The sequence below is a fragment of the Xenopus laevis genome, chromosome 7L, assembly GCF_017654675.1.
Source record: "Xenopus laevis strain J_2021 chromosome 7L, Xenopus_laevis_v10.1, whole genome shotgun sequence".
NCBI classification, from domain to species: Eukaryota; Metazoa; Chordata; class Amphibia; order Anura; family Pipidae; genus Xenopus; species Xenopus laevis.
In genome coordinates, this window is record NC_054383.1 from 86,425,334 (window position 1) to 86,448,282 (window position 22,949).

Here is a 22,949-nt window from a genome sequence, read left to right on the forward strand (position 1 = left end):
TTTTTCGGCTTCACATTTAGTGCTATCCAGAATAGACTTTGCATTTGTGAATGATATTTCTCTTACCTGTGTGACGAGGGCAGAATACCTTCCTAGGGGTATAACTGATCACGCCCCCTTAGAGCTTACCCTTTCATTAAGTACCACGCATTCACAGAGCAGGTGGGCACTTCATCCGGTTTGGTTGAAAATTCTTGACAATGATAAAGAGCATGAGGTGTTATTTAAAGAATTCTTTCAATTTAATGCTGCCACTACTGATATGAATGTCTTATGGGACTCTTTTAAAGCATACTTGCGAGGCCAGTTAAATAATGAGATAATAGGGTATAAGAAACAGTCCAGACAGCAACAGACCGTACTGGAGAGTGATATAGTCCATGCTGAAACCCAGCTAGCTATCTCTCCTACCCCTCTCCACTACGCCCGCTTAAAACTTTTACAGGACAAATATGCACAACATATGTGGGAGAGGTCACAGTATAGGCACCTGTTTACCAAAGCCAGGGTATTGGAACAGGGGGAGAGGGCAGGTAGAATGTTAGCACTACTTACAAGAGAACAGACTTCTCCCCCTGTGATTACGTCATTAAGGAAAAACGCAACTGAGTTTGCTTCAGACCCAGAGGAAATTAAATGCTTGATGACAAGTTATTATGCTAACCTGTACAGCTCTAAACTGACTGAAGGGCACTTGGCTATAGATGAGTTCTTGCATTCCCTTCAGTTTCCGGCTCTAGCTGCGGACTTTAAGGAGTACCTTGATGGACCACTGACAGTAGCGGAAATTGTAGAGGCAATAGAAACGTTTCCAGTGGGTAAAGCCCCTGGCGCAGATGGGTTGCCCATAGAAATTTGTAAGAGGCATGCTGCTACCTTGGCACCTCTCCTTCTCAAAACTTATGAATATGCTCTCCAACAAAAGATTCTCCCGGCCTCTATGTATGAAGCCACTATCATACTCCTCCCCAAGCCGGGTAAGGACTTAACAAGCCCGGACTCTTACAGGCCTATATCCCTTCTAACGGCTGATGTTAAGATATTGGCAAAAGTCTTGGCCAGGCGCCTGGCACAAGTCATCCCACATATCGTCACTGAGGACCAGACAGGGTTCATCCCGGGGAAAACGACAGCTCATAATGTTAGACGGCTTATGCTTAATCTCACTATAGACCACGCTAACTCGGGCCAGAGAGCTATTGCAGGCTTAGACGTTGCAAAAGCCTTCGATACGGTGGAATGGGCATATTTATGGAAAGTAATGGAGGCCTTCGGTATAGGTCCATATTATATTTCACTCACTCAAATTCTTTACGGGGCCCCTGTTGCTTCACTTAGAGTTAATGCCTCCCAGACCGACAGTTTTGTACTATCTAGAGGCACCCGGCAAGGGTGTCCTCTGTCACCCCTGCTTTTTGCACTAGCAATTGAGCCATTGGGAATAGCAATTAGACAGAATCCGCACATCAAGGGGCTCAGGATAAGAAAACGGGAGGAGAAAATTCAGATGTATGCGGATGACACCCTAGTGTATTTGGGTGACACCCTGGGTTCACTTGAGACACTGTTGGTCCTTACTGAGAAGTTTGGGAAGGTCTCAGGCCTGCAAACCAACCAGGCTAAGTCCTCCTTATTTTTGCTTGACCCTGGGGAGACTTATACGTTTCCTACTCCACTCCCTCTACAGCTTGCCTCGCAATTTACATATCTTGGTGTCAAGGTGGCCCTGCCAATATCGACATTCTATGAGTACAACATAGCCCCTCTGTTACAATGGTCTCGTGATAAATTTCAGGTCTGGAAACAACTCCCACTGGGGCCGACAGGCCGTATTCAACTCATTAAAATGGTATTAGCGCCCAAAATATTGTACGGGTTGTGGCAGGCACCAATAAAAATTCACAAGGCCTTTTTTAACGAACTAGCGCAGTCTTTTAGGCTGTTTATATGGGGTAAATCTAGAAGCAGACTTTCTACTGCAACCCTCCATAGGCCTAAAGAGCTAGGAGGAATGGCTCTACCAGATATGCAGCTTTATTATCTGGCATCTCAGTTATCACAAGTTTGGACCCTTAGATACTCGAGCAAGGGGGAGGCGCTATACCAGCTATGGCAGGAGGTTTTGCAGACTGAGCTACCCCCAATCTATGCTTTGGAGTCCACAGGGTCAGGGGGCCCTAGGCCAATTTCCAACCCACTATTGATCTCCCAGAGGTACGTTCTTTCCTTAGCAAATCGTTTCAATAAGGCTGACACTTTGGGCCCACTCTCACCACTTTGGTATAACAAAACTCTTGCCCCTCTTGATAGTCTGACTCCGCCCAAATCTTGGTTGGATGCTGGTATCTACACCTTAGGGCAGATTTGGACCGAGCAGGGTATAGCTTCTTTTGCTCACCTCAAAGAGACCTATTAATTGCCAGATACACAATGGTTTACCTATTAGAAAATTAGGAGAGCAGTTCGGCATTCCCTCCATTATAGGACCACTCAGCTGACGGCTTCACCAGTCGTTGAAGTGTTCCAGCAGGAGCAGCCTGGTCATAAAATAACGTTGTTTTATAAAGCCCTCTTGTTGCCCATGGTACGTAGAGCACCATTGAAAATCAGAGATAGATGGGAAGTGGATGTTGAGCAGATAACTGATGATCAGTGGGATCAGGTGCTTCTGACCCCTCTACAGATCTCTCCTATATATAAATACAGACTGTTTCAATTGTACTTTATCCATAGGGCTTACTACACAAGAACTCTTCTGCATAAACTGAACCCGGAGATTTCCCCTATGTGTTTGAGGTGCAACCAGGAGGAGGGGACTTTCTTCCACACCTTCTGGTCATGTCAGGTAGTATAGTCATACTGGCTAGCGATACAAGAGAGAGTTACCAGACTGTTAGGGTTCGAGGTCCCGCTAGATCCGAAATGGTACCTTATGGGAATTGACCCCCCCATCCAACTAACCCGCCCAGCCAAAAAGATTGTACTCAAATTATTGTTTCAGGCCCGTAGGCTGATTGCACAGCACTGGAAAGATAGGAGTCCTCCCACTTATTCAGAATGGGAAACTTCTATTCAAGAAACTCAGGCAGTAGAACATTTGATTGCTAAGAAAAATGGTACAGTCAAACAACATCTTGACGTCTGGCAATTATGGATTCTTGAAAATGTCTAGTTTCATGTATGATTATGTACTGATATGTTTTTTCGCTGTGCATATCCCCCTTATGTCTCCTTGGTTTGTAATACTATGATTGCGATCTGCTGAACTGCATGAATGTGATTCCATTGATGTACCTGCTATTGTTGTTCAAATAAAACTTACCTGAAAAAAAAAAAAAAAAAAATATATATATATATATCATTCATAGAGCTGGAGCACTCTTGTAAAAATAAGCAGCTGCCAGGTTAAAATATTATGTTAACAAAAAAACAACAACAAAAACGCACACTCACAGGGTTTGTTAGGTGCAAATCTGCTCACTATGGCAAACAGAAGGACTTCCAGTTCCAGAATCCATAGCTTTGCAACAAGGGGAGGGGCATTACACTATGAACCATATTTATATTTATTTTTGGAAGTTTAGTGTTTATGTATATTTTCTACTTATGCTCATGTCAAAAAAATGATGTATGTTGTCCCTTTAAAACTCTGGTACATGCTGCATTTATCAGCAATCTAGATTCTGTGTTGGTTATAGTTCATAGCCTCCACTAGAGGGTGCTGGCACAAGTAGTGTTAAATATGTGTAATCACATCAACAGAACAAGCAAGTACATGTCTGTTTCTGGCTCTTTGTTAGTGGCTGGAAAGCACCCAGGTACTGCTCAGCTTGCTTGTTTGGAAGATTGCAAAAACAGCATCTTCTGCATTGTTGTTAACATTTGGTCATATAATCAGGATAAACCATGTTGCTTGCCTTGCATGTATTCCTAAACATTCTCAAAAGACAAAGTTTCAGTGGAACTTCTGTGGTTGTTGAACAAAAAGAGTTGCTACTATGTTATTGTTATTTTTTTCTCAAATACTTATCTCCCCCTGGTCAGGCAATATAGCAATTACCAGTTATAGTTATAAATACAAATTATATCCATATATATTTATGGGGTAACCCTCTCACTTGTCTTCATGCCAAGGCGTTATGCTGGGGGACTGAGTTTGTCTTTAAAGTAGTTCATATAATATTTAATATTTTTAATTCCACCAGCAGAGAAGAAATTACTCGTGAAAGGAAGACAAATGGGCAAGAGAAAACAAGACAAAGAGAACAAAAGGAGCAGGAGTCTCAAAAACTTTAAAGTTACAAAAAGGCTCACAAACCAAAACAGAAGACGCAATCTCATAGAAAGCTAAAAAAGCGAAAGATGGAATGAGGCAAGTCAACAGAATCTTCAAGTGGTAGTGACAGCAGCGACAACATTGAGGAGAAACAGAAAAAGTCCAAATATAAGAAGAAGATAGGGCACATAGAAAAAGCCATCCTCATTTGGTCAGGACAGTGACTCTTCCAGTGATGAGATGAGTAGCACAGAAGATGTTGAGTCAGAGGAACATAAATGGAGACAAACTAAACTTTCCCCATCACACATTACAAACAAAATTTCAGGCTTTCTAAAAGACTGTATTCATCCTCCATCAGGCAACTAGATAATTAAAATGAAGACTTTGGTGCTTGGTCATTTCTAGATTTATGTAAAATTTTATATTGTAACTTCCACAGATCCATATGAAATGTTATTTCGTGGGCAAACATATTGCTGGCCAAACTGTCCTCTCTAGAATATGGTGATGACTCAGCCTGCATTTAGGTTGTCAGAACCTTAGCTGTGCTATACTAGGCACAAAGTGGCAACTTTTCACATACTTCTTTATTCTGAACTTCTTCCAGCCATTGTGTGCCTCAACTTTTACTATGTGTGAATGTGCATAACATCTGAGTACCCAAAGGATTTAGAGCTACATCAGCAACTTTGCTCCAACATTCACCAGCCAGTGTGGGCAGCAGTATATGTGCCTTGTAAGATGCATTAGTGTGTGTGTGAATTGAGCATTTGCTGGTTCCTGCTGTATCGAATGCTGCATCTTGCACAGTATTGTATTGGAAAGATTAAGTGGAAACAAGGAAATTTACTTCTAAAATGTTCCTTTTTTCCCTAGAGGGAAGCAGTCAAAAGGATGTAGGCTGGACATGCCTCAGATATTAGAAGACTATTTATCTGATAGAATGACTTGCAATACCGTGTTTGGTTGTTTTTTTTTTTTAGAAAGTCTCTGCCATTTGAAATGTTTTAACGCTTCATTTTCCCAGCACTGTCTTGTGAATCTTGTGACATTTGTTTTGGATTGTTTTTGCTGTAATTCCATTGTCTTACAATTTGCTGCAACTAATCTTTTCTATAACAAATCCACGTTTCTTCCAGACTTGTGAGCTAACATGTCTTTATATCACTTGAAAGTTAATCATCTGGGAGGTGGCAAATAATAATAATCTTTTAAAATCGAATATTGATGTTGTTATGTGTTTTTGTACCCATTCACCTCACAAAAACATTGAAAGATAAAGCGGCCTGTGTTATTTTGGTCCATTTTACATATAAAATCAGAGATTTAAGGGTTTGTTCACTAACAGAGATGGTAAATACATTTGCCAATATCCACCAATTAGCAAGTTGTTTCAATCAGTCTACTGGAAGTTAGAAAATATTTGGTTATTACAGGCACTGGTGAACTTGACAAATTTGCATCAGACACTTTTTTACCAGGGGAGACCAAAAGCTGCTCAAGGTAACTGAGGCCTGGTGCTAATTGTTGCTCAGCGTTTTTTGGCAGCTACTAAACACCAGAAAATATTATGCCGTAGACAAAACTGAGAATTGTCTCCGCCAAAACACTTACATTTTGTAATCACTCAAATAAATACAAATACAGATACATTTTTGTACAATTTGAGTGTTTAAGCAGAGAAAATCAGTATTGTCTATGGCAGCATAATTTGTGGCGTTTAGTAGCAGCAACAGAACGCTTAGGGGGCCAATTCACTAACTTCGAGTAAAGGATTCGAAGGTAAAAAACTTTGAATTTCGAAGTTTTTTTTTGGGCTACTTCGACCATCGAATAGGCTACTTCGACCTTCGACTACGACTTCGAATCGAAGGATTTGTAGTAAAAATCTTTCGACTATTCGACCATTCGATAGTCTAAGTACTGTCTCTTTAAAAAAAACTTCGACCCCCTAGTTCGCCATCTAAAAGCTACCGAAGTCAATGTTAGCCTATGGGGAAGGTCCCCATAGGCTTGCCTAACTTTTTTTGATCGAAGGATATTCCTTCGATCGTTGGATTAAAATCCTTTGAATCGTTCGATTCGAAGGATTTTATCGTTCGATCGAAGGAATAATCCTTCGTTCGTTCGTTCGATCGAACGATCTGCGCTAAATCCTTAGACTTCGATATTCGAAGTCGAAGGATTTTGATTCCCAGTCGAATATCGAGGGTTAATTAACCCTCGATATTCGACCCTTAGTAAATCGGCCCCTTAGTGACAAATAGCATTGTGTGTCCTAATATCTGAATTCCTTGAAGGGGGTCATTTCTACATGGAGCGCAATTGGGCTCTGTACACTTAACGAATCTAAATCGTCCTTCCCCCGGAAGCAGACAGCAATGGTTGACATTGCTCATTTGATTAAAATATAAAACTCTGAATTAAAGGGAAGGTGACACGAAGATTAATTATTTGCTACGGCATGATTGTGGTTGCAAAGGTTGTAACCAAAACTAAGTCCTGGTACCCAACTGTTTTTTATTGAAAGGCCAGGCCCCAACTTTTTCACACAAGTTACATCACTGATTAGGTGCAGAAGGCAGATCCGTAGACTCCAGACTCCTATCCCTACAGTTTACATGAAAATGGAAACTTTTAAGTTTTAATAACATCCCTAGAGATATTCTTGCAAAGGCTTTTATGACTTGGTTTTAGACAAATGAAAATCTATCATAAGTTTGTGTCCCTTATGGGAATACCCCTTTTGAAAACCAGAGCAAGTAGGTGAGAGTTGGAAATGAAATGGCTTGGTGCTTTTTTTAAGCCCTATTATTTTGTTCCAGTTAAGAATTTGACTTACCCAGTACTTTCTTCATAACAGTAACACAACTCCTTGCAACCTTTTGTTGGCAATCCTAAATTCCCCTCTGGTCTATTTGTATAACTTTTTTAGTGCTAGTCTTCAATAAATCCAAAGTAGCTAAATCCCAGAAGAATTAAATATTTATTTTATATGCAAATTCATCAAAATGTCCCTTCTTGCAATGTGCTAATTTTGCAAAAGAGGTGCAAATAAGGGAGCATTGTGCCTGTTATTTGCACTTTACATCTTGCTCCCTTTTCATATGAGGCTCTAACAGTTTCCTATTTTCACAAGTGGTTGCAGTTTTAAAGGGGTTGTTCACCTTTAAATTAACTTTTAGTATGATATAGAGAGTGATATTCTGAGACAATTTGCAATTGTTTTTCATGGTTTTTTAAATCTGTGGTTTTTGAGAAATTTAGCTTTTTAATTCATCAGCTCTCCAGAATGCAAGTTCATAAATCTGTTTGCTAGGTCCAAATTACCCTAGCAACCATGCATTGATATGAATAAGAGATTTTGAATATGAATAGGCGAGGACTTGAATAGAAATATAAGTAATAAAAAGTAGCAATAACAATAAACGTGTAGTCTAACAGAGCATTTGTATTTTAGATGGGGTCAGTGATCCCCGTTTGAAAGCTAGAGAGAGTCAGAAGAAGGAGGCAAATAATTAAAAAAAACTATGAAAAAAAAAGAATGAAGACCAATTGAAGAGGTGCTTAGAATTGGTCATTCTATAACATTAGTTAAACATTTCTAAAAACATTAACTACAAATTATATTAAAGGTGAACCATACCCTTTAAAAGCAAAATTTCCTCACATTAAACCCAGCCACAGACTTGTATCATCAATCTATAAGAACACATTTAACCAAATCTTAGCAGTTTATACCATGGTCATCAGCCTTCCCTGTAATCAGCTGTGTATAAGAATATATTACAATATGTACAGTAAGTCTCACAAATTGTTGATGTCTGTGGTTTTGTCAGGGAGCCGGGAGCTCCCTCCAGGGAGGTTGTCAGGATCGAGGAGGAAGCCCTCTTGAGGGAGCAAGTTCGCGGTGTCCAAAGGGTTAATCAAAAGAGGAGTCGAGATCCAGGCAAAAGTTCACAGGCAGGCAGATATCAGCAAAGTCCAAAGTCCAGGCAAAGGGTCAGAATATAAATCAGGAACAAGATATAGCAATAAAGCTTCACAGGAAACCCAGGATACTATAGGGAAAGTAATCCTATACTTGGGCGCCATTCTGGCGTCTAGTTGGCGTTTTTATTTTGAATTTGGCGCCATTGTGACGTCATTGACGCCCTTGCGCCAACGTCGGCGCGCTGACGTCATCGCGCCGGCGCCGCTACCCACGTGGCGGCCATGGGCGCCGCCATTTTGGGAGCGACGCCGGCAAGGAGGGACGCGCCGCCCGGAGCTCTTGGACCTGCTCCGGGCGGCGATCGTGACAGGTTTATCATTTCTGCATTTGTTCAGTCTAGTCAATGATGGAGGCTAATGGCCAGGCTCATCATGCAGTGATTTTAGTTGACCAGGGGTATTTTATGTCTCAGAGGCAGAGTGGCAGTGGTTTCGACCACTGAGTAAAGATACGAAGATTTTGTCCACAACTTAACATTATGTTGTTTTTTGCAGCAATCCTTTATTCACCAAGAGCCCCAGTCATGGGCAACAGCAACTCATCCATCCATGTGCTGTACTTTACTGGCCGCTCTCTAACACCCTTCATGATCACCCTGCCAAAGAGGTAATGGTAAATACAATATTTAGTTATATGGTGAATGTTATGTACTTGGGGAATCTGTGGTTTATAAAGATATATAAAAGCAAAGGCACAACGCTGACTCCCCTTCCTCATTTATACTAATGGATTTAGCCGCCACACTGATTGGCTGAACTCTCTCCCTCTTGTCATCACTTCCTGGTTGTGACTAATATGACTGCAGAGTGACATTTTGTAAACAAACCCTTTCCTAATATTTGTTTCTTAGCTCAGGGATGCTACCACTGGGGCACCATTTGTATTTCACTATGTTGATGTGTTGCAGTAAATATTTCATATCCAGTAATCAAATGTATATGCGTTTAATTGTTCTGTCTCCCCACATATTTTATCTTGCCTGTTATGATGGTATCATAGATGACATGATACTGTGACTGGATCTCTTGTGGCTTAGTTACCTGAGTGAGCTGGGGAGGTAGGGAGTTGCATGTGAGAAGGATACATTTCCCTCGTTTTTAGGACAACCTACACCTGTAGCTAGGATGTCATCCTGAACCCACCTAATCTGCATATAAACCATAGAAAGCACCTCTACTCCCAAACAATGGAAATATGATAGAGGAACCAAATCTTATATAATGCAAAATGTCCACTTTATGCCACAAATAGTGTCCAAGTCCAACCATTTCATCAGTTGCAAGGTTAGTACAGCATAAATCACATGTTTTTTATTTACACGTATCAGCCATCTCTTTCTCTGGACTAACAGTACTAATACAGTACTTATAGTGGTTCAATGCCAAATGGTGAAATGTTGTATCAAAAATATTCCTGATAGACCAGAATCAATCATTTATTATTTTACTTTTTAAACTGGTAAAATTCTATATTGCCATGTGTGCTGAACTGGCACAGAGTTCTTCCTTTTTGCCATTACATTTCACCACCAAAGCTCACAACAGCTCAGCAAGCATGGGATGAGTAACACGCATTACTTAAATTTACAACCACTAAAATAAAACACAAAGAATACATAGGTGGAGAAAGGCCGCAGCTGATAAATTTTATTTCATATTAGTTTAACAATAACAATCCTTAAAACGAATACATATGTTAGCAACCCCAGCCAGCCTCAGCTCAAACACCAGCAGGCCGCCTCAACTTGCTTATACCTTAAGCCCTGCTAAATTAGCCTAGGGCACCTCTCCATGACAAGACCAACTAATACCTTAGTTTGGTCTTGGCCAACCCCACACTTTGATTGCCTTTTCTAAAGCATCTTGAATACCCATATTGAATATGTCATATCCAATATCTGAAAGATGCACTCTGTCATGCCAATACAGGCCTTCTCCACCTAACTCTAACTCAAAATGATGATGAACCAAAATGTTCACACTCTTGGCAAATTTAGAAATACAAAAATTAACTTTTTTCCTGCAACGTTCCAATGGACGAACATCTTGCAGCCAAATCAATCTAGGAATTACCTCGGACCAGACAATACAACTGTCAGGGAAAAGAAAACGTAATTGGGCTAAATCCCTTTTTATATTCCTGATGAGGTCAATAGACCTGAATGACCCAATATCATTACCACCTAAGTGGACAGTAATTATGGCAGGAATACCCCATCTCGTAGACATTTGCAGAGCAATTGGTAACATATCATCCCATTTGAGGCCTCTCACTCCCATCCAAACTATATTCACATTCTTGAGGCCTAAATTGACACCATAAGGACGTTCTTCGGCCCGTTTCTTCGCATGAAAGACAAAGGAATGACCAATAATCCATACCATGAGCGGTTGTCCTGTGAAAACAAATACCTTAAATTTAACATCTAAACATCAACTAAACTTGGCCGAACATATGAGCGGTAGCGCGTAGAGGACCACCTACCCAACTTCATAAGGGATTGTTCACTAAAACCTAAAAGAGCTGCCTGTGTGGCAGCCCCAATGCGAAATGAGTGAGTATTATAATCCTCAGATGCCAGACCCACTAATCTAAGTGTCTTTTTAAGCACTTGTCGAAACTGAAAGGTGGACAAAAAAGAACCATCTGCATGGACAAAAAGAGGACCAGGTATGTCCGGGCGTAAATCCTTAAATTTCAAAAAATTTGCCATAGGACACAGATCCACCACACCAAAGGAGCCCAACCAAATAAGAATACCTCTCCCTGCTAGATCAGTCTTAGATCTCCTAATCGTAATCCTCAATTTATCCTGAATAACCACAACATCAGAAACATCAAGGCCACCCGGATTTTTCCTGCTACTAGAAACTGACTCACTAACCCGCAATGCCGCAAAGAATGATAAAACAAACAATAAGGTAAATAACCTTAATTCATATTGTGAAAAACACACCTCCACTAACTTATGGACTAATCTTTCTAATAACAACAAGGTTATAGGTTTCCTGTTATCAAAAACACGGCCAACTCTAGCTAAACCCTTTAAAATTTGTTTCACCAAAAAAGGCTTTGTAAAATCTTGCAAACCTTGTAATTTCAAAAAGTATGAAATACCTGCCAAATCCCTACAAATTTTAGCTTGAGAATACTGAGCCTGAGAAAGCTCCAGTATATACCACAGAATTAAATCAGTATCCTGCCAAATTTCTTGTTTGTTGTTATCCTTGAAAAGAGACCAATTCCACCAGCTCGTTGCATATTCCTTCCAAGTTTTCCCACTTAGTGCATTCTTTAAAATTTCGCATGCTCTGGCAGAATGAGCCCCCAAAGGTAATCTGGACACAGAACACCGCATGGATCTGGGTTGTCTGCAATCCTCCAAAATAGCTCGAACTGAAACCGAGATAAAGCATCGGCAATATTATTCTTAAAACCAGGAATATGCTTTGCTTTTATTCAAATATTATATTTCAATGCCCTAAACACTACTTGCCTTAACAGCCGTAAAACCGGTGGCGAATTAGAAGACAAATTATTCAGTACGTACACCACACCCATATTGTCAGTATGCCAAAGAATCCTTTTATTCGCCAACTGCTCTCCCCAAATCTCAAGAACAACCAGAATGGGAAAAAATTCCAAAAGCACTAAGTTTCTTGTTAAATTTTGTTCATGCCAACTAATAGGCCAAGAATCAGCACACCAATGACTATTAAATACAGCACCGAAACCAGTCGAAGCTGCTGCATCTGAAAAGATATGCAACACTGTACTTCCTAAAAGCTCATCCTGCCAATAAGCTTTACCGTTAAAATCATGTAAAAATTGCTGGCAAATACACAGGTCATCTTTTACTTCCTGTGGAATCCTAATATGCCAATTAGGATTCGATATTCCTTCAGTCAAAGAAATTAAACGCCTATTAAATACTCTGCCAATTGGAATAATTTTTGTAGTAAAATTCAAATGCCCAATAAGAGATTGAATATGCTTCAACTTTAGCTTCTTGGCAGCTAAAGCAGACTCTACCAGACAAATGTATCAATTTATCATGTGGCAACCTAAATTCTTGACAATTAGTATCAATTTCTATGCCTAGAAATTGCAACACAGTAGTCGGATACACTGTTTTCTCTTTTGACAAAGGAATACCAAACTTGCCAGCAATCCACATGAAAACCTGTAACAGATACAAACAATGATCTGACTGAGGAGGTCCAACAAATAGAAAATCATCCAGATAATGCAATACAAACTTAGAACTCGTTTCATACTGCACTGTCCATTGTAAAAATGAAGCAAAGGCTTCAAAATAATAACAAGACAACGAACACCCCATTGGAAGACAACAATCAAAATAAAAAGAACCCTCAAAATGAAAACCAAGTAAATTCCAACAATCTGGATGGATTGGCAATAATCTGAAAGCCGATTCAATATCGCTTTTCGAAAGAAGAGCACCCTTACCGCACTGCTTAATTAACGAAATGGCTTGGTCAAAAGATGCATAACTTACAGTACACAATTCAGGGTCAATCCCATCATTAACTGAATCCCCTGCTGGAAATGATAAGTGATGTATCATCCTATACGATCCTGGCTCCTTTTTAGGAACAAGTCCTAAAGGAGATACCCTAAAATCTGAATATGGTGGTTCTCGAAAAGGTCCCCTTATTCTATGGGCTGCTAATTCCTTAGCAATTTTAAATCTGACAACTCCAATATTAACATTAATAGATTTAAGATTATCCGGAATAACAACTGAACTACTTCTTCTAGAAGGGATCCAAAATCCAAATTTAAAACCCTCCTCAATTAACGTTGACATCCTGCGGTTTGGATACTGACTTAGATAAGGAAGCATATTTACTAGCTTCACCGGAGTTGTCAAGTTTTCCTGCTTCTTTTGACAACAATTTGTTGGGCATAGTGATGAATTTTTTAACACATCGAAAGGCAGGATGATTGCCCCCACAATGTGAACATTCATGCTTAAACTTGCAGTTACTCTGCCATTTACAAGCTGAATCATTATATGCCCAACAAGTATTGTATTTCTGACCAGGTTTCTGTACTCCAGGTGGGCTAACAACAGGGCGTGGAACCATCATGCCCATCCAAAGATCAATATCCTTAGAGCCCCAAGGAATCGACTTCTGAACAGCCATTTTTTGCCTAAATTTGTCCTCATAAACAAACCAGGCAATGCCACCATAAGACTTGTATGCTTCCAAAACAATATCAACATGCTTAAACATACTAGCCCCCAATTGGGGATGCTTAGAACACAGGATATTAGCATAAATACAAAACGACTGTAGCCAATTGGTAAAGGTCCTAGCCACTGGCCTACGCCTATCCTCTTCCGAATCATTTTTCTGATCTTTTAAAAATACCTTAACTGAAGGTAATAACGATAGTAAATCAACATAATCCCCTCTATTAATTTTCTCCTTTATAGACTGAGATAAATGTAGACCAAGGGGGGTTGTGTCACATAAAATAGAATCCCTAAAAGCTGCTTCAGGGGCCCCTGCGCTTGCTTGCGTGGACGCCGCGCCAGGTGCTAACAAACGAAGTAAAGAAGACACAAACTGAGCAGTAGCAGAGTTACCTATATCTTGTGAAGTAAAGTTCTCCTGGATAGCCACGGAAGCAGGATCATTCTGAGGAGGCTGAAACTGTAAAGCCAGGCCAGGCTGAGGAGCAGCAACAGGAGCAGTTGAAGTTGCGACGGCTCTAAAAGAACCCCTATTTTCAGGGTCAGGAACCGTGCTGCTAATAGAGCTGCTGGAAAGGGCAGAGGATAAGGCAGCTCCGCCAAGAGCAACAGCCGAAGGGCCCGGAAGAGGTGGCGGGGTCATCGAAGGCCATGCCGGAATGGTGCTGGACGAAGCTGAAGAAGGGGGCGAAGTAGCTGTCAGCGGAGGCGGAGGAGGCGGAGCTACCACGCCGGAAGAGGACGGCAGGGCTGTAAGAAGGCAAGCTGGTTGGACAGCGGAGCAGACGCCGGCCGGCGTGGAGGGGGGTTGACGGGAGGTGCCGCCACTCGTTGCAGCCTTCTTGCGAGGCGGAGGAGCCGGAGGGCGAAGAGAAGTGGGTGGAGGCATCAAACTAGCCGCAGTGCTGGGCGGAGAAAGTAGGCAGGCTGAGACATCTAGGGCAGGCAGCGGAGGAGCGGGGCAGGTCCGTGTAGGCTTCTTCCTGGTTAGGCGTCCTGAAGGCGCTGAATGGGACCTCTTGTGAGCCGGCTTCGCTGAGTGGGTACTGGACCGCTTTAAGGAGGCGTGACCAGCCGGAGCTCTCGGTTGAACGCTGGGAGGAGCCGGTGACGTTGCTTCCTCTGAAGGCGGAGACTCAGACCCAGTCGGGGTCAGTGCAGCGGAGCGCAGGCAAGCCCTGTTCAACAAAAGGAGGTCCTCTTCGCCTGCTTCAAACTGTGCCCAACGAAGGATCTCATTCAAACGCGACGATCTGCCACTCACATCCATGGACGAACCCGGAGCCGAATCAGCGCTGACTTTCCGGATACCTGACATCAACATCGCTGCATACAGGTCAGATGAAAACTGCTAAGGGAACTCAATGCTGCCCCTTTTATAGCCCCCACACCAACGGTTCCCCTATTATTATTGGTTCGCTAAACACAACCAATCAAATGCCCAACAAATTGACCAATCAAAAATATGCCACTTCCAATCCTCACTCCCCAAGTAACGTAAATGTAGCCTATCATAAGAGGTAACTAAGACAAATACCCTGTCTTACAGCGTGTACTACCCCATGACCCTGAGGGCTAATTGGGCCCCCAGACTGCAATCCTTAGAGAAGCAAGGTTCTTTCAAAAATGTGTATTTTTGCAGTTGATTTTACAGAAAGCTTTTATAGAATTATCCTTTTTTTAATCATTAACATCTAAGCCTGATTTATCATAGCCTTGCAATTGTATAGTCTTGTATCAGAATCAAGTTTAACGGTCAACTGGTAGACATGCTGCATATGAGACAGTTGAGCATGTGACAGGCTAGAGGAGAAAGTGACCGTTACAGATAGACAGTTAGGAGAGTGCAGAGGAGAACTGTGTATCTGACGACCCTAGCGATTACAGGTAGATTTGAGGAGAGTAATATGGAGAGAAAATATAAAAAGCTGAATATTTTGGAGGAGGATAGAAAGATGGCGAGAGAGAGAAGTCAGGAGAGCAGTGAGCTGCAAATGAAATGGCCAAAACATCACAAAAGGCCAAGGAGTCCACAGACCTTCAGAGGTAATGAGAAGTAGCTCAACTGACATTGCTATAGGATATCTTGAATTAAATGCTCCCTCAGTTTGTAATATTACATATAGGAGTGATTTGTATTGTTACCTGATAGTTTCCCTAAGTTTTGAATACAGTAATGTTTATGTGACTATCCACTAGAGTAATTCAGCATAATTATTCAATACTCTGCATGTCTGTCCATATGTCTGTTGAAAAAACAGTTAGGAGATGGACTTGTGGAAGGCATTAAGGCTTTTCTAAATGAACATTTTTGAGTACAAGATTACTCCAAACTACCCATATATGAGTAAAAGCTGACCATTTGTGAAATGATATATATGGACAGGAGCACAAATCTATACTGGAAATGCTCCAGGCCTGTGCTGCTCTTCTGGGCCTAGAAAAACCAAGTTAGATCATAACTATAATAGTTCTGTTTTCTTACATTGTTGATATAGGAAATAATATGATTTTTTTCCCCCCAAAAGGAGGCAGTAAGAGGAGGAAGAGATGCCGTGCTCAAGCCAGAAGACCTGCCCCACTGAAGATTAGCAGTTATGAAGTCCACAAAGTCCTTGGGCGAGGAAGTTTTGGCAAAGTCAGTAGTTATTTTTATGTATTCATCTATAGATATATAGCTACAACAAGAAAAAGACGTGATTTTATGTGACCATCAATATTTTGACTCTTACTGGGGTCTTTATAAAGGTATCATACAGCAATATCTATCAGAATAGAATAGAATTTTTTAACTGAGCCTTATTAAAAACTGTTAAACCAAAAAAAAAATATTAATCTGTAATAATGGTAGGTACTAAACTTAAATATAATTTCTGATATAAACTTGAAATGTAATGTTATTTTGTTGTAATAGTGAAAGTCCTGCTATGGGGAATGCTTAACATTAAATGCAGTATTCAATTCTAACAATTAAAAAACTTTATTTCAGTTACCTTTTATTCAATATTTTTGGGCAGGAGTTTTTTTCTCTTCCCCCATAATCTTAAAATAAAATCCATACACTAGGGGGCAGATTTATCAAGGGTCGAATATCGAAGTTAAAAGTACTTCGAAATTCGACCATCAAATTGAAATACTTCGACATCGAAGTCGCAGTTTTTTTGTAGTATCCTATTCGATGGTCGAAGTATCCAAAAAATTACTACAAATTTCGAATTTTTTTACTTAGAAAATTCCCTCAAATTCACTTTGACCCTTGATAAATCTGCCCCTAAGTGAATATTCAATTAAATATCTTGATTTAAGCAATGAGCTCATTGAACTTATAAACTAATCCTCCCTTCAACAAACCAATAATAATTCCTCTCCCCATTCTACTTTTCTCAGGTAATGTTGGCTACACTCACCAGCAGGAAACAACTTGTGGCACTTAAAGTCCTGGAGAAAAGACCAGAGATCATGAAGGAACACCGTGCCCTGAAGATTGCTGGGGGAAGCCCTTTTCTTTGCCATGCCTATGCAGCATTCCAGTCAAAGGTACAAGATGGTTTTAGTGTAACCAATCTTTATTAAGATCATAAGATCACTATATATATATATATATATATATATATATATATATATATATATATATATATATATAGATATATATATATATATTGGCTTAAAAGAAGCTAGCACACACAGGACTTATGGAAACCGAAACGTTTTCTCCATAAGTCCTGTGTGTGCTAGCTTCTTTTGAGCCAGTGTAAATACTAATACTTAGCTCTGCACCCAGGCACCTTATACCAGTATACGTGCTGTGCTAGCATTTCTAGTTTTATATATATATATATATATATATATATATATATATATATATATATATATATAGGGACCTAGTCGAAACGTTAGTTTTCTCCTGTTAAAATAAAAACCTTTTTTTCTCCATAAGTCCTATGTGTGCTAGCTTCTTTTGAGCCATTGTAAATACTAATACATAGCTCTGCACCCAGGCACCTTATACCTGTATACGTGCGTGTGAGAGAGAGAGAGGATCAGCATTCACTGTTGTTTGTGAATATATGTTCTTTTATTTCTCACGAGTCTACATCTTATGTGATGTTTCGGGCCCGCATGGGGACCTTTCTCAAGGATATGTTTCTTCTTTTGAAAAAACAAAAACAAAAAATATTCACAAACAACAATGAATGCTGATCCTCTGTTCATATATTTCAACATGTTCGATCTTGCTCCTCTGGCTCTATTGGTTTGAGTGCGGGCACTGTGGGACATATATATGTGCCATAAATACTCAATTCTGATTGCTCAATTTGTTGGAACAAGGGAGCACTATACAAAATACAGCTCAAAAAAGTCTGTATGCAGCAGGTCTATAACAATGCTACTGTTTGACCATGTACATGCTTGTGCCATAGACACAAAAATATACTGAATACTCCTTCTGTGTAATACATTAAGCTACATTGATCAGTTTTGCTGTTGCAATAACGAAGTCTAACTAATAACTAAGTATTTGTCTTTGTAACCAGCTGCAGGCCTTCTTCGTCCTGGAGTACGCCAGTGGGGGCAGCCTTTCTGCTGTGTTGGAGAACGGACCCTTTCCAACATCTACAGTCATGTAAGTGACACAGTACTTGAAATGGTGGAACTTGGGATGACAGAAAGAATTTGCTTTCTAAGTGTTAGAGGATCTATTGAGACGGAGGGGGAGAAGAAAATCATTCTAAAATCAGAATTTTATTAATAGAATTTGAATTCATGTTTTGAGTAGTAAAAATAAATCATTATTTCAGAATTTGCCTTTATGGAATAATCTTGTGTTAAATTAGAGTTGTGAATGACTTTCATAGAGTTGTGTGAGTTGGTGATGCTAAGAGAATGCCAGACATTATGTAGCCTTTCTTCTTGAGGGAGCAAAAACAAGCAACACAGCACAGAAACGTCTAAATGCAGATTAACAGGACATGGAAAATCATATTCACTGGGGGGAGGGGTTGCCAATTTGGTAGGAACCAACTAATGAACAAAATTGCTTCTTACTCAAGCCTGGAACTGGCCTGGGTTTCTTTCTGTCAGATTGTTTGTGATTCTCCCAGGGTTACCTTGTGCCACCCTGAGTGGGCATATGCATAATGTTTCAAGGGGTCCCTGGTAGAATGATAGAAACTAGTAACATGCCCCTCTGATGGACAGAATTCTGGATTGGTAGATTCTTACAGCAGAGGAGCTCCAGCCAAGTGGAAAAAGTATTTTTATTCAGTGGGTGCCTTTCAAATTGGTGCTCCTACGGACTTTGACTGCCGAGCATGGACAGCCTGCTTCAAATCATCCCGTAGGTTTTTTATGATATTCAAGACAGGGGACTGTGACAGCCATTCCAGAATATTGTACTTCCCCCTCTGCATAAATGCCTTTCCAAAATGACTGTGGCTTGTCTAAATGAGCTTTTGCATACAACAAGCGACTGTTTGTGGCGTGAGTGCAGAAAGGGATGAACAATCTTTGCTTCAAACAGAAGCACAACTTGCAATTGGCCACCTTAAATACTGTACCTTTTCTCATAATTGGACACACCTGTCTATGAAGTTCAAGGCATAATGAGCTAATCCAACCAAAAAATCTTTGTTCAGGAAACACCCCAGTACTCAGATGTTCCTGGGAAATGAAAGACATACCACTGTTATCTTTTTTGTTGAAAGTGGAGTTAATTATTATGCAGGCTGAGAGGGGTTCCCAAACTTTTTCATATGTATTTTCTTATAAACATTGTGTTAGTGCTGATCTTCTTCGTGCACAACATTGGGGATGACAAAGGACTGTATAAAGAAAAGGCTACACAGCTGAGATATTAACACAGTAAGGGGGGGGTTTGATTCAATTTAGAAGTAGAACAAAACTTTAGCTAAAGGTTGGCATGACTTTTGATATTTTTTAAAACTGTTCAATGATTTGATTTTTACTCTGTTCTTTTTAATAAGGTTCTACGCGGCAGAGGTGGTTTGTGGATTACAATTTCTTCATTCCAGAGGAATTGTTCATCGGTTTGTAAAATTCTCATTCTCAAAATTCTTATATCTTATTTTTTACCTACTCTATTATTATTGTTTCATATACATCCATAGTTCCCTATAGTTCATATCTGGCCATACTAACCTACATAACAGCTTATTTACTGTAAAGAGGAAAATGAGACCTTAATATTTACAAGCACTTTGCTTCTCCAATGATGAGGGCAACCAAACCCATGCTCTTATTCACCCCTTTGTGTAAATTGCAAATTGTGTGGGACACCCAACCAATATCTGAGCATCTTCTGTAATGTGCTTTCTGCAAGTGTGTCTTATTCCATTACCTCTATTATTCTCTTCCACACCCTTTAAATCTGATAGTGTCTTATTCCATTAGCTGTATTATTCTCTCCCACACCCCTTTAAATCTGATAATGTCTAATTCCATTACCTTGATTCTTCTCTCCCACACCCCCTTTCAAACTGATAAAAAATGTTATTCTTGCTTATCTTTATCTTGCAGTGATATTAAACTGGAAAACATTCTGCTGGACCAAAATGGACACATTAAAATTTGTGACTTTGGTCTGGTGGCTCACAACATATTCGGCAATAGAACCACCAGAGGCCGAATAGGAACCTACGGATACATGGCTCCGGAGGTGGGAAACTCAGTTTCAGCACATCCACAACATATAAAGTATTTTCTGTTGCTTATTTTCTATTGCTTATTTCATTCTATATTTTTTATTTTCAAGGTTATGCTTATGAAGGAATATAATGCAGCTGCAGATTGGTGGTCACTTGGTGTCGTCATCTACCGAATGGCCATAGGGAGATCCCCATTTTACAATGGTCGAGTCCGGACAATGGTGCAAGAGTCCACTGTCAGTGACGAGCCCCAATACCCTGAGTGGATTAGTCCAGAACTGCAGGACCTACTGGAAAAGGTAGGAAGGAGCAATTCATGCTTTAAAAAAAACAAAACACTACTGTTGTAAAGTAAACATGTGGGGTCCCTGGCTAAGTTGTGTTATAGGAAGTCCTTGAAGAGACTGATATGGGGGGGGGCCTCACATTTTGCGTTTAGGTGTGCGCCTTCTAACCTTATACTTCCCCCTATATATTCTGAATGAGCACTCTTAATACTTATACTAATACTTACTAATACCAGGTGTTTTGACCACTGCTTCTTCCTGGTGGGAAACAACAACAGTTACCAGGTCCGTGTAGTGGGTGTGTAAATCACCCTATCACTGCAATACCAGTGCATTTTCTATTTAATCACATCAGAAATGGTACTATGGAAACAGGCTTTTTGTCTACTGCTGCCATCTGTTACAAAAAGTGCCCCATGTGCCACTAGCCTAAGTGTGAGATACTGTTTGTGTTATATCTGTAATGGCTACAGTGTAAACAACTGGTCTTTTCTTTAGCTCTTAAAGAAGAATCCTCAGCATCGTCTTGGCACCAATGGAAACATCAGGGAGCACCCTTTCTTTGCTTCTATCAATTGGGTGGAGCTGGAGAGTCTGAAAGTAAAACCCCCTCTCCAGCCTAGAATGGTAAGTACATCACATACTATGGGAATCTTATGCCATATTTTAGCAGTTTGCATGTTACCCCACGGGTTTCCTGGAATAGAGCACAAGGATCTGCGCCTGCTTCTGAAGTAGCAGTGCCCAAATTCATTTAATCAGGAAAGGAGTAACAAGTGCAGAATACAGAAGCATTCAAATTAATCTGTGTATATCATCAGTCTAAATATTTTTATAATGTTTCCCCCTTCTCAACAACTTCCTCAAAATGCTTTAACATTGTCATGTGCATCTTTATCATTTTTAGATAGCTGACACTGTTAGTAATTGTTCCTAATCATAAATAGAATGTTATATGGATTTAAGTGACATATGTATGATCAACTGCTTATTAGAAGGCCTAAGCAGGTCTGGCCCTAACACAAGATTTCCTTGCCTGTTTAGTGTGTGGTTATTTTCCAAATAGTTCCACTGATATCCAAGACAGTAAAAACATAATCACCCTTAAATTCATCCTGACTGGCTCTCAGGCTAGACTCCCCCTCCATTGGTTTGGGCTCCCCTACAGTGAAACATTGTCATAACACATGTACTGGATGTTCTTATTGTGTACATAGTGCAAACATACTGCTCTTTAGACATGCTTTTAAGAAATTGACCCTTATTTTGATTAAAAGGAAACAGAATGCAGCATAATAATTTGTTGCTTCTTTCTTGTAGCCATCGACTGACTCTTCTGGCTCATCTTTAGAGATAGAGAAAGACAACATTGGATGTAATGACATCAACATCCTCTCAGGGTTCTCCTTTATAAATCCCAACTGGCAGGAGTAAGTAATGGGCAAAAAAACAACCGAGGCATCAACTGTGGGGATCTGCCAGTATGTAAGTACAACATCCTGCTGCTGCATGGAGCCATGTAATGATTTGCTGCCATTTCCTTTTTATAACATCTGCACCAGAGTTCCTGATGCCAAGTCAGAAAAGGAATTATAATTAATGTTAAGGTTTAAGGTATGATCAAGGTTAATTAATATCTTATCATTACATTTTTACTAATTATTTATTATATTGATAATCTTTATATGTAACTGAGTAAAATATATATATATATATATATATATATATATGATGAAGGGATCAGCACACTCATTTGTAGATGAATCAAAACGTGCTTTTATTTAACACAGCATTGTGTCCAACGTTTCGGTCCCACCTGGGGACCTTTATCAAGGATAAAGGTCCCCAGGTGGGACCGAAACTTTGGACACAATGCTGTGTTAAATAAAAGCACGTTTTGATTCATCTACAAATGAGTGTGCTGATCCCTTCATCATATATAATACAATATTTGATCGTGCACCTCAGCAAACTAAGAGAAAGGAGTGCGGACACCCATGGGACTTATATATATATATATATATATAGACGTTGTAGAAATCGCACTCACAGGTCTTAGGTATAATAAATAACTTTTTATTGTGGGTAGTCGCTGACGTTTCGGCTGACACAACAGCCTTTCTCAAAGTGGAGAGTGTATCAAACAAACGGAAATAAATACACAGTGTGGCGGGAACACTGTGTATTTATTTCCATTTGTTTGATACACTCTCCACTTTGAGAAAGGCTGTTGAGCCAGCCGAAACGTCAGCGACTACCCACAATAAAAAGTTATTTATTGTTCCTAAGACCTGTGAGTGCGATCTCTACAACGTCTATTTGATTTTCCTGATTAAAGACTGCACCCATGCACCGATGACCTTAATATCGTGAGTGCCGGTTCTTTACTCTACATTACATATATATATATATCAGTATATATATACAGTTTAGATAATATGAATGTTAAGTTATTTTCTGCTAGAAATTTTTTATTTATTGTGTAGTAGATTTATTTTAT

At 40.0% G+C, this 22,949-nt stretch overlaps 2 protein-coding genes across 2 annotated transcripts; both read left to right on the top strand.

The window, feature by feature from the left end:
• Window positions 1–15,452: 15,452 nt before the first annotated feature.
• LOC121395550 (protein kinase C theta type-like) lies at window positions 15,453–18,865 on the top strand. Its single transcript, XM_041569292.1, has 4 exons — window positions 15,453–15,543; window positions 16,026–16,135; window positions 16,885–17,034; window positions 18,033–18,865. Exons 1-4 carry the CDS (start codon window positions 15,453–15,455, stop codon window positions 18,123–18,125), a joined length of 444 nt encoding a protein of 147 aa, XP_041425226.1. The 3' UTR covers window positions 18,126–18,865.
• A 465-nt stretch (window positions 18,866–19,330) lies between these two features.
• Window positions 19,331–21,883, top strand: LOC108697002 (protein kinase C delta type-like). The gene is made up of 5 exons (XM_018226687.2): window positions 19,331–19,544; window positions 20,035–20,173; window positions 20,270–20,461; window positions 20,948–21,076; window positions 21,770–21,883. The coding sequence occupies exons 2-5, from the start codon at window positions 20,162–20,164 to the stop codon at window positions 21,881–21,883; spliced, it is 447 nt and encodes a 148-aa protein (XP_018082176.1). The 5' UTR covers window positions 19,331–19,544; window positions 20,035–20,161.
• Window positions 21,884–22,949: the final 1,066 nt, after the last annotated feature.